This window comes from Oncorhynchus masou, chromosome 16, assembly GCF_036934945.1.
Source record: "Oncorhynchus masou masou isolate Uvic2021 chromosome 16, UVic_Omas_1.1, whole genome shotgun sequence".
In the NCBI taxonomy this organism is placed as follows: domain Eukaryota; kingdom Metazoa; phylum Chordata; class Actinopteri; order Salmoniformes; family Salmonidae; genus Oncorhynchus; species Oncorhynchus masou.
Genome location: NC_088227.1, coordinates 19,068,497 through 19,081,321, shown reverse-complemented (window position 1 = coordinate 19,081,321; position 12,825 = coordinate 19,068,497). Strand labels below are relative to the sequence as shown.

The following is a 12,825-nucleotide window of genomic DNA, read 5'->3' as shown; positions in this document are numbered from 1 at the left end:
ACATACATACTTTTTTAAAGAATATACCTTTATTATTATTCCCCGCAAACCCTTCTGCCGATCCCCCAATTGGAGCAAACTAATAAACACTTCTGCTTTTATCTTCAATTTATACATCTTATACACATTTTACAGACACAGTCTACTTTACAATAGTTCTAGCTTGTTTGTTCTTAGTCCTTCCTCTATTTCTGATGTCCATCCAGTTTGATTTCTATTTGTAACTATGCTATTTCACAGAAGTTCCGAACCTATATACATTTTACAGATCCCTTATGCTTTACATTGTTTATCTTGTTATTAGTCCCACCCTTCAGCTCCATTCAACCCCTCCCATCTGTCTCTCAACATCAACCATTTCAGATTTCTACTTGCCATATATTTTTCAACTGTGCTGTGATGCTTCACAAAATAATTGAACCTTCCTATTCTCATAGCTTCTACAGATTGTAAATTAAAAATAAACATTTTTGCTAAAATAATTATTATATTATTGATTGATTGACTATGGCTTTTCAAATCACCCAGTATTGCTATCTGTAGTGTTAGTTCTAGACAAATGTTGCAATTCTTCAGCCATTCCTGGACCTGGGTGTTCACCGGTACTCTAGGTGTTGCCTGAGCTATGGGTGGTGCTGGAGGAAGATTAAAAATGACATTTCAAAGCTTCTGTGAGCTTCTTTCTATGTTGCATTTTCTCAGTAGGCAGTAGGTATCACCCATTGAATGATTCCTGAAGAGATGCAATCACTGTAGTCACGGGATAGTAATTTACTGACATCAATGTGATCCTGGTGACTCAGAGCATCTTCGTAGCGACAGCATCAGAGTATGGAAAAATACCAAACCCTCTCCCTTGCTTCAATGAAGATTTTAAATAACATCGTTATATTCACAAAATTCACTAAACTTGACCCACTGTTGTTTTGTTCACTGTGTGCCCTCCCAAGTTCACTGCGTCCTAACTCAAAGCCCTGCCAGGGAACTCACTAAGACAAGATGATGAGTATCGCAATTCAACTTCCTCGCAAGCAGAAGGAGCACCGAGAAAAGTGATATGGAGTATATATATAGGCCAAGCACACAAAGGCCATGATCCCTGGTCATATTTTATTCAGACAACAGTATTTTACCTCATCACGTTCATCATGGCTACCAGGAAACAAAGATCAAGAGAGGTGATCTCATCAAGAGAAGGAAGGAAAATCCTTTCTTATAGTCATTCAGAAAACAATACTCAGTAGTGAAGAACTGGCATGTTTACGACTCCACGACCTTATAGCTCCACGACCTTATAGCTCCACGACCTTATAGCTCCACGACCTTATAGCTCCACGACCTTATAGCTCCACGACCTTATCTCAAAGGACAGTCAATATTCTTTCTGAACAGACTCAGTATAAACAGTATGAATATGGCAAAGTAGACTATTCAAATTTCACACACAAAAAAGCCACGTATATACTTTCTCATAATTCTAAAGTCATCCATTGTTACTTTGACTATTCAAAGAGTAACTAATATGGCTATTGGAAATGATTGGTTATGATTGTGTTGTACAAAGGAAGGAAACCTCTGAAATAGAGTTGACATTTCTAACAATCCCCTTTTTTTTATTTAGTAGCCTAAACAGTCGAGTAGACAGTACCCTTTCAAATGTAGAAGAAAAACTAAGGAAGTGAATTACATCTTTACACGTATTTTATAGCATTAGGCCTAGAGAACAAGACTCAATTAATTGCTTATCACATTAATTCATGCAATTCCTGACATTAGAGAAAAAGTGTTCTTTGTTGAAAGTTGTTTCTCTCAAAATATGTAAATATGAATGCAAAACAAGCAGAGAGAGGTCAGTGCTTTGGGTCCCATGGAGAACACATAAAGACTGATTCATCTGATGGCTAGGGTGGATTGTCGTTGCACGTACGTCCATCAAACCCATTGATGCCAGGCCCTCGTAATAAAAACTGGGCAGTAGTAACATAGATGAAGACGGTATTATCAATATCCAAACTAGTAGGAATACATGTTTAGGGTGTACTTATAGTAGAGAAGACTGGTTGGACAAGAGTAATGAACCATCTCCAGACACATTCATGACGATAGCTAAAGGCCTGTCTTTCTCACCCTTCACAGAGCTCTCCTTTGAGGATGCCTTATAATGGTATAGTGTCATCACTGAGCTGTTGGTCTCAGGATATGCGAGCCATCAGATTAAGACTTTGATTTTTAATTAAATCCCCCAGTTTTTTGGAGTGACATCAGCCACCTGGGGCAGGTAGATGCTATGCATCTTCTTTTCAACAGATTCTCTATGACTTCATTTCACATCTCTTAATATTCACTGTCCTGTCAGAGAAGTCCCACATTGAGGACCTGGTGGAACTAGCTGGAAGCTGTGAGTTCAGTCTGTAATCGTTCAGTTTACATCACCTTTTGGAACACATTCTAGGGTTGTGTAACACCAGTGAAGAACATTATACGAACACTCATTCAACAGTAATTTCTCACATGCTGATGACTCTTCAGAAGACAACACATGTCAATGTATAGTCTTTATGAAGATACAAAATCTGGTAGAAATTATATTTTTTTTTAAAACGTGGCATACATCAATACAGCACCCAGAGAGATGAGGAAATAATATGAATTTCACTCGATTTATTGTTCAGTAAGGTCAGTAGTGTGTTCAGTAGAGTAAGGCAGAAAAATCCATGTTTGTGAAAAAGCTGTTCTCTATAATGTAAGCTACTTTCACTTCCTCTAAAGTAGTTGAGTTTACTTTGTGTCATCATCATCATGCAGTTTGCATTTAGCATGTAATAATTGACCATGTCTTGAGTGCTATTGAACATGAATTTATGAAAACCCCATAGCAATACGGCCAGCGGCGTTACATTAGCAGTCAAATGGGTTAACTATACAGAACAAGATGTTGACTGTGTTTTGAAAATATTATGACCACTCTCAGAGTCAATAGGCTAATTAATAGTAAATAAACACAAAAGTGTAACAATGTAACATCCATGAAGTTATCCTCTGGTCACACTCAGAACAATCTCTCAGATAATGAAAAAGTCAAGCATTGACAATAACGCCATGAGCAATCTGTTTTGTTGTTGTAATAACTTACATTATCTTATTGGAGAGGGAGCTGGTCTCCTTGAAGAATCATATTATCTCCTCTCCTGTCGTCCGACTGGAGTTTGCAGTTTTGGGAAAACTTTTGGAAACTTCTTCAAATTCGAGACACGCCGACGTTTGAAATCTTAATTCAGACAATCACAATTCAGTGTATAAACGCTAAACACGCACTTATCCCAAAGTCGAAACTCAAATCGATTGATGAACCTTTTCCCCGTCCCGCAAGATGCTGGAAACAGCAGGAAAGCTGTTTTACCGTTCAGGGCCGTGTCCTTGCACACAGCTAGAGGACGTTCTCTCTCCCTCTGGCGCCCCACCCTCAACTAAAGCCAGGCAGGCAAGTCCCAGGGGTTAAGAAAATGTGCTCAAAATGCTACAAACCCATCCAGAATTCTACAGCAGTTGCTTCTCCACCACACTGTGAAAATTGACAAATTGGACATTCACAGATTCCACATAATTAGGTCCCATGATAATTGTTTTATTCTGTGTCTGTGACGCTTACAGCATGGACTGACAGTAGGCCATGCCACAACGAACGTAAACATTCTTTAAAGGGTTATTTTGCGATTGCTACATATTTTTTTAAACTTTAAAATTCATTATACACTGAGTAGTCCATATTGAGTTTGCAACCCTTTTTGCCCTCAGAACAGTCTCAATTCGTCCGGTCATGGACTCTACAAAGTGTCCAAAGCATTCCACAGGGATGCTGGCCCATGTTGACTCCAATGCTTCCCACAATTGTGTCAAGTTGGATGGTATCAAGAATAGTGGTGGACCATTCTTGAATCACACGGGAAACTGTTGAGTGTGAAAAACCCAGCAGCTTTAGCAACCATGAAATTGCAGAGTGATTTCTGCATAGTGCATCTTTTATGGAATCTATTGAACTGAGGGAGGACAGGACTGAAACAAGTTCCTGCATAGTGGAATTTAGTATGTAGGCCATGAATGATCCAAGCAATTTGATTTCGATGGCAGTTTAGAATGATCTTCCTTTGAGATAACTTAACAGGGTTGGATATCTGAATGCAGCCTGGTCTCATAGACTAGATGTAACATAGTAAACATACATCTGGGACACTCAAATGAGTACGATATGTTATGTTTGGTTACATAAGACAGGTTACTTAAGGCAAAAATGAAAGGAGGGTGGTTGAGTGGGTGTCTATATCACTATTATTATTATCTAGCAATCCAAATTTGATCACGGACAACTTTATAATTTTAGCTAACTAGCAACTTTTCAACTAGTTACTACTTTTGAGATACTTTGCAACTACTTAGCATGTTAGCTAACCCTTCCCGTAACCCTAACCCTAACCCTTTTAGCTAACCCTTGTCCTAACCCCTACCCTAGCTAACGTTAGTCACAACAAAGTGGAGTTCATAACATATAAGTTTTACAAATTTGTAATAGATCATACGAATTGTAATTTGTAACATAGCGTGCAAAATGGATGGACATCCACAAATGAATTCCTACCAAATGAAACATAATATATCATACTAAATGGAGTGTCCTGGATTCACGTACAGAATAATACAAAATGGGGTGGGGGTTCTATGAAGATAATTAGACATGACAGATCTTTGAATGAAACTATGGGGAAGCACTTTATCCCATCTTCCAAAACATCCCAAAATAGAATAGAACATTGACAGTTTTATGGCGTGTCAATACAGCTATAAACTAACTTTCAGATATGGTTCCCTAAATGACAGACAACAACCTGGCAAAAGTGATTCCATTTCCAGTTGTGAGGGACCTATAAAGCTGGGGACACAGCTGTTTTATAATGGCGGGGAGGCTTTAAACTATTACAAAAGACAAGGAAGTAGCTCCTACCAGTACATAATGAATCATGACAAAGGGATGATCAAACCCAGCTGATGTTCCCACAGTACTGTCAAGTGAGCTAAATAGGGCCAGTATTGATTGATCATGTGAGCAGTGTTTACGTTGTGTGTATGGGTGGTATACTAACCATAACAACAATATAAATTGAAATGTTGCAAAATAACTGTGGAAAGCAATACATGTCTGCATCTTTTCCCCATGACCTCCAATACTTACCATAACTCAAGCCACTCATTGGCTGACTGGACATGGTGCACAGAGTTAAGGTGCAGTTGTTCACTTGTCACAGAGAGAGAATGACCGATTTCCATAATTGATTTCAACAATTATTGACGTGCGACTTTTCTCCCCCATCAACTCCAGCTAGAAAAAATACGTAGAAGGAATCCACCTGATTTTAATTTGCATCAACACCACGCCCATCAACAAGGAAGGAAGGGACTCAGGCAAATACAGATGCTGGTGGTGATAGTTCAGCCAGTTGAGAGATAAAGGGCCAATGCCCTTTGTATAACTCTTAAGGCAACATGCAGGCAATGAAGAAAAACAATGAGCATGATGACATCAAGAAACTAGGCATAGTAATCACATTGAACAGGTTGAGCAAACCTAAACATGACCCCAGACGACTAATTATTTATTACCTGAATTAGTAGAAGCCTAAGGACACTCAAAGGACTTGGTATTCATGGTATCTCTCCTGTCTCATTCATATTTTAATGGAGTGTAACCTGATTGACTTAATGAACAAAATGTGCTGGAAGGTATCAGTGTGGTATTTTGCAAATGCAGGACTCAAAAATGTCAGTCAGGGATCATGCAGTTCATTAAAGGTTTAATTTCCAGCATTTCTTTTCAATGCCCCTTGTAATGCAGACTCCCTGGTGAGATTACAAATGTTCTAAATGTAATTGTTCACTCCTTTCATCTCATTGATTTACACATTTATTTAATATGTTGAGCCTTCAGAGTGAACATTCCACAGTGAGGTCCACTCAATTATCTGCTCTTAGAGTTTCAGCACATTTTAATAATCGCTAATGGCTGTACATTACAGTTCAATTACTGTTATCAAACGAACACTAAAAGGGAGAAGAGAAGGTCATCTTCAAAGCTTGGCTACATAAACAGAGCAAATTAGTTAAATACATTTCAAGTGGAGACAGCAGTCGAGAGGGATGTTGCATTCTGGATAAATCTATTCAAATAACCCATCAACAGACTGTTGCGGTCTCTACGGTGTGGAGCACTGGCATGCTTCAATATTTCCCAGTTCAACATCACTATGGAAATGTATAAAATTATGAACAATAACCTAAATACTTTAATTGATGTGTTTTAATAAAAACGGGAAAATGAGTCCTTCGTTTAAGTACACATCGATAAATGAAATGAACAATTTAGAAATATTAGAAACACAAAATTCACTCAAGAAACTTCTGCATATTTGAGGATGGACCAATCTACTGCTCAGTCAAAGATAAGAGCATCCAAAAGACCAAGTTTCGTGAAGGGAAGGGGTTTCAACTAAAGTGACAATACTTCTCTATGGGGCGGTTTCCTGGACACAGATGAAGAAGCCTAGTACTAGACTAAAAAGAATGCACAATGGCTAGTCTAGGAAACCAACCATATATGTCCCCTTCTTGTTGAACAAAAGTCCTCCTCAGTTTTGTTTACTAAAGCAGACAGTATCAGTATATACAAACAGGTCACCAACCATCAATCAATTTACACATTTTATTTAAATTGTGTTGATGCAGAAACGACAGTCCGTTCACCCGAGAAAACAAGGCTAATAGACACTGTATTGAAAACACAGTAAAAGGGCAGATCAATGTCGCCTGAAAATAGGGGATTATATCTACTGTCTACTTGAAGCATTGGGCTACTTTACTGTACGTAAAATTGATGAGAAATGTGGTATTCTTTGAACTGCAACATGAGTACGTTCCCAAAACGTGCATGCATACAAAAGTGTTATCAAACTACAGTGAATAGGTTGTTCGTGAAAACTAATATAAGGAGTATATTAGCAGGGGATAAATGCACCGTTTTAACATACAGGCTCGGGATGTCTTTAGTGAGCAACTCACTAGTTATGGACAGCCATGATGGAAGCTCCACAGCAGGAGTCCAATATGGAGACACAGATGTCATTGTTGTTTACGTTATGTTGGGACAGAATTGCTTTCTTCAGACGGATACAGCTGGGGTTGCTGTAGATTACAGGGTAACGGTCTCAGTTCTTCTGGGCCAGATCAGCCATGTAGTGATACAGTGACGCCGGGGGACAATGGGTCTCATTCTTTGCCAGTGGTAAGCAACTTCAGGGCCTTCTGCAGATTCTGCACCGCCGTGCCCACGTCTTCGTACTGCAGGGCACTGCCGGCATACTTACAGTACTTCTGAGCTCTGGTGTAGTCCTCTGGCGTGAGGCGCACGTCACCTGCCGAGACAAAGAATAAGGAGTTCCTGTGAGACAGGTGTAATTATTGAAAATAAAAGTTAATTAAGAGATCACATTCTAGAATGTAAGAGAGATTGTGTCTGAGTAACACACGCCGCTGCTATTTTACTCCTTCACTGACCCGCCCTATTAGGTCATAAATTGTCTGAGGCAGACCAGCCTGAAACAGCTCTCTGATTTCTCCCTGAACTCAAAACGTATTTCACAAATCCAACCACACTCTGCAATATCACCAGAATTTGAGACACATATGCTAAGCATTTTTAATTTCTTCAGAATTCAAAATGTTTTCAAAGCACATTTGTGGTAACATGAACATAAACATTGAATGGTGTCTTTCAAAATGATAGGTTTCTTGTGTATATGTTAAGTAATGTTACTGCCTATTTATCGGTATGGACAATGACTAAGAACATGTGGTTTTGCAACATGTTAAAAAGTAGAGGGAGGAAAAAATGAGGTGAATAATAACATGATTTAGGATACTTGCTTACCCTTTCACTCCGCTACAGTGAGTGATATACTAAAATATGATGATCATGGACCAAATTTCCCCAATCTTGCATTGTCTACCGGTGACTGTCCCATTTACAAAAAAAATGTAAATAAACATTACGGGCAAAAAGTATTCATGTATTAGCCACATGGCAAGGGATGCATTTGTGGCTTGCCACAAGAAGCTCCCATTTACCACCAGGCATTTAAATGATAGGGTTATGCCGAGGTTGGGTAGATTCTGAACACTTGTGTTAAATCAAGGCAGACACTGGTGGGCATTAAGGTAATTTTATAACCTTGGCCCTTCAGAATATACCACTATGCAAATGCTGTTCCATCTGAGGAAAGATTTGCACAGCTCTGAGGGTGGTTACTCTACTTAATATTTGGGGGCAGGTTAAATGGTCTGGTCAAAGACCATCACTGCACTCTCAACTGTTTTCAAAACATCGCCTAAAGCCTCCTCAAATAGAGAAACAGAATGTCAATATTCTAATGTTTATCGGTTTCTTCTTATTTTGCTTGGCTTTGAAGGTCATAAATTAAAGTGATACTTCAGGAATTTGGCAATGAGGCCCTTTATTTACATCCCTAGAGTCAGATTAACTCGTGGATACCATATTTATGTTTCTGTGTCCAATATAAAAGGAAGTTAGAGGTAGTTTCGCGAGCCAATGCTAACTAGTATTAGCACAATGACTGGAAGTCTATGGGTATCTGCTAGCATGCCAGTCATTGCGCTAACGCAAGTTAGCAATTGCGCTAATGCTAGGATTGTTTGTTTAAATATTATACAGCATTGTTTAATTATTATACTATACACTTTTATTCTATAAACTTCTAGCAGCAAATTTTAAAAATGTGCCTCAGTGTATTTGGTAATGTTGTGTAAATAAGGTATGCTGTTTTTATTTTTAATACATTTGCAAAAAATTTTTAAAAACTTTTACCTTTGTCATTATGGGGTATTGTGTGTAGATTGATAAGGAAAAACATTAATTTTATCCATTTTAGAATAAGGCTGTAACGTAACAAAATTTTGAAAAAGTCAAGGGGTCCGAATACTTTCCGAATGCACCGTACGTCCTGTGTAACATTATCACACTGGCTCCTGCTGCGTAAGCCATGTAATTATCACCTCTCATGCCAACCAAACGCTGTGTTTTCTGCTCTCTACTCATTAACATGTATTAATGCTGCATTGTCATGACACTGCAATTGGTAATGTAGTCATTTTCTTTTCATCAGCCAGTGATTATTTGGGTTTTGTCTGTGGTCATATTTTTCCCACCAGTGCTGGAAACCAAGAGCCCGAAGTCTGTTTTCCATAAAGCATTTTATGAGGAGACCTGCCATGTGCCAGTCTTTCTCTACCCCTCACGCCCCCCACCCTTCGTCTCCTTACAGCCAGGTGGTGGTGGTTTTGGGGTGTGTGTGAGGCGAGTTGAGCCCCAGGGTGCCTGGTGAAGGGACGGGGGTACTGTGCAGTCCCTGTCCTGTTCTCACTCCTTACCTTCCTGCTCTCACTCCTTACCTTCCTGCTCTCACTCCTTACCTTCCTGCTCTCACTCCTTACCTTCCTGCTCTCACTCCTTACCTTCCTGCTCTCACTCCTTACCTTCCTGCTCTCACTCCTTACCTTCCTGCTCTCACTCCTTACCTTCCTGCTCTCACTCCTTACCTTCCTGCTCTCACTCCTTACCTTCCTGCTCTCACTCCTTACCTTCCTGCTCTCACTCCTTACCTTCCTGCTCTCACTCCTTACCTTCCTGAGTGGCACTCCGCAGTGACGGGTCGACCACTGGAATGCTTCGGGGAACAGGCACTGGTTTAATGGCTTCTCCTGCTAACACAGGGGAACCGGGCAGAGTTAGTCCAGTCCACCTCTCTAGTCCACCCAGAACCTCTAGAGGCCAGGAAAAACAACACAGGGCACTTTCAACTTCTGCTACGCCACAACCAAGAAATGCGTTGGCTAACGCTGGGATATGACTTTATGATGTATAAAGACAAGTGGTTTGAATGCACTTGGAGACCAGGCCTCAGTCCATTCACTCCAACCAAACGGATGATTGACTGCAGATCTATGATGAAAACAAGGTGACATTTGATGATCATAATCTGGAACAATGTTAATCTTTCTCCTCACAGCCAATGTATAGACTCCTGAAACAGGTTCCAGCTACATTGGTCCAAAAAAACAAGGAAAGTCCTGGGGGAAATCTGTGCAGATACAATTCATGTGTTTGTATTGCAGGATCTGGGGTTTGCAGCGTGGCGTGTCGCCCCCGATTCAATTAGCGCCTGGGCACCTCTGGGGTCACTGGGTGGAGACCAGTCATTTCCTCTGTGCCTGGGAGCCAGTGGGCTAATCACAGAGGACACAGGCAGGCCCTGGGCCTCCGGGGGAAAGCACCCTATCAGGGCTTCAGAATGGACCCTTCTCTCACTGACCCCCTGCCTTCACCCCTGGCTCTGCTCTGACTCTGATCTTTAAAAAGGTAGGGTGAGAGAGTGATAGCAGGGGAAACAGGAAGACACGCAGGGTAAAGTCAGCAAGGCCAAGACCAGGACAGACCTCTGCCGCCCACGGCCTGCCAAGACTGAGTCAATAAGGAAACTATGATAAATCTCAACTGTCCATATTACATCCACAACCTATGTTGATGTCCTTTATTATCAACAGCAACCTTAATGAGCCTGTGACATATTAATAATAACCACTAGAGAATGAATAAACAAACATATATCATTGGTCTTTGTCTGGTGGGGCTGTTACAAATGACTGAGTGTTGGCTGCTTTCTGTGATTCAATGGTCCCCTGGGTGATATGGGACACAAGTCAGCCGCAAAGAAAGCAGTCATTAGGGTTCATTACACAATCCTGTCTCTCCGCTCACAAAAGACCTGCCAAGGGAAAATGCCAAAATATACAAGACGGGTACAATGGCAAAGTGTATCCCATAGGCTTGAGCAGAGCTGTACTCAAGTTATGTCAGGGGGAACACCACTCTGCTATACATCAGGAGAAGTTAGCGAAAAATGGTCAGATTAAGAATTAGCCTAGTCAAACTAGGCAAGGAAATAATTAGTCATGACCATTCTGTCTCTCTGCTAGAGCTGATCATGTTTGTAATCACAAAGAAAGACTGCACTGATCCATCTAAAGATATGAACCGCTCATGGGTAGCAATCTAAAGGCTCTGATGAGTGTTGTGGATGACAGGGTGGTGTGTATAGCTCCTATACAGTACCTGTAGGTGGATGGAGCTCTGCAGGTGTGTTGGCTGGGCAGTGGGCTCCATGGGGGATGTTGATATTATTGTAGTTGGTTGGGGGGTAGGGGGGACCCCCCATGGACCCAGACCCCTGGTTTGGATCCCCAAAGCCGGGCTGGGAATGAGGTGATGACTGGGGCTGAGCAGACTGGGAGGAGGGTCCCCCTCCACCCTCAGCACCATACTCCTCATCTGGGGAGACGAGGAGGGGAAAAAAGAAGAGAGGAATTTAAGATACAGTTGAAGTGGGAAGTTTACATACACTTAGATTGGAATCATTAAAACTTGCTTTTTAACCATTCCACAAATGTCGGTTAGGACATCTACTTTGTGCATGACAAGTAATTTTTCCAACAATTGTTTACAGACAGATTATTTCACTTATAATTCACTGCATTCCAATTTCAGTGGGTCAGAGGTTTACATACACTAAGTTGACTGTGCCTTTAAACAGCTTGGAAAATTTCAGAAAATGATGTCATGGCTTTAGAAGCTTCTGATAGGCTAATTGATGTCATTTAAGTCAATTGGAGGTGTACTTGTGGATGTATTTATAGGCCTACCTTCAAACTCAGTACCTCTTTGCTTGACATCATGGGAAAATCAAAAGAAATCAGCCAAGACCAAGAAAATTGTAAACCTCCACAAGTCTGGTTCATTCTTGGGAGCAATTTCCAAATGCCTGAAGGTACCACGTTCATCTTTACAAACAATAGTACGCAAGTATAAACACCATCGGACCATGCAGTCATTATACCGCTCAGGAAGGAGACGCGTTCTGTCTCCTAGAGATGAACGAACTTTGGTGCGAAAAGTGCAAATCAATCTCAGAACAGCAGCAAAGGACGTGGTGAAGATGCTGGAGGAAACAGGTACAAAAGTATCTGTATCTACAGAAAAACGAGTCCTACATCGACATAACTTGAAAGGCCGCTCAGCAAGGAAGAAGCTACTGCTCCAAAACCGCCATAAAAATGCCAGACTACGGTTTGCAACTGCACATGGGAACAAAGATCGTACTTTTTGGAGAAATGTCCTCTAGTCTGATGAAACAAAATAGAACTGTTTGGCAATAATGACCATCGTTATATTTGGAGGAAAAAGGGGGAGGCTTGCAAGCCAAAGAACACCATCCCAACCGTGAAGCACGGTGGTGGCAGCATCATGTTGTGGGGGTGCTTTGCTGCAGGAGGGACTGGTGCACTTCACAAAAATAGATGGCTTCATGAGGACGGAAATTTATGTGGATATATTGAAGCAACATCTCAAGACATCAGTCAGGAAGTTAAAGCTTGGTCGCAAATGGGTCTTCCAAATGGACAATGACCCCAAGCATACTTCCAAAGTTGTGGCAAAATGGCTTAAAGACAACAAAGTCAAGGTATTGGAGTGGCCATCACAAAGCCCTGACCTCAACCCTATAGTACATTTGTGGGCAGAACTGAAAAAGTGTGTGCGAGCAGCAAGGAGGCCTACAAACCTGACTCAGTTAAACCAGCTCTGTCAGGAGGAATGGGCCAAAATTCCCCCAACTTATTGTGGGAAGCTTGTGGAAGGCTTCCTGAAACATT

At 41.0% G+C, this 12,825-nt stretch overlaps 2 protein-coding genes across 14 annotated transcripts in view; both read right to left on the bottom strand.

Annotated features, from left to right (window-relative positions):
- LOC135557605 (adhesion G-protein coupled receptor G6-like) overlaps positions 1-3,451 on the bottom strand; it is a 61,862-nt gene extending 58,411 nt beyond the window's left edge. For all 11 annotated transcript variants that reach the window (XM_064991028.1, XM_064991030.1, XM_064991032.1 and 8 more), the window contains exon 1: positions 3,134-3,451. In XM_064991028.1, the coding sequence (XP_064847100.1) occupies positions 3,134-3,135 (2 nt within the window). In that variant the 5' untranslated portion in view covers positions 3,136-3,451. The remainder of the gene's footprint in view (positions 1-3,133) is intronic.
- Positions 3,452-5,828: 2,377 nt separating this feature from the next.
- LOC135557604 (vacuolar protein sorting-associated protein VTA1 homolog) overlaps positions 5,829-12,825 on the bottom strand; it is a 45,342-nt gene continuing 38,345 nt past the window's right edge. Inside the window, exons 6-8 of one of the 3 annotated variants that reach the window (XM_064991024.1) lie at positions 11,231-11,446; positions 9,742-9,822; positions 5,829-7,457 (exon numbers count right to left, since the gene is read on the bottom strand). In XM_064991024.1, the coding sequence (XP_064847096.1) occupies positions 7,312-7,457; positions 9,742-9,822; positions 11,231-11,446 (443 nt within the window). In that variant the 3' untranslated portion in view covers positions 5,829-7,311. The remainder of the gene's footprint in view (positions 7,458-9,741; positions 9,823-11,230; positions 11,447-12,825) is intronic. The other 2 variants (XM_064991025.1, XM_064991026.1) reach the window with 2 other exon arrangements.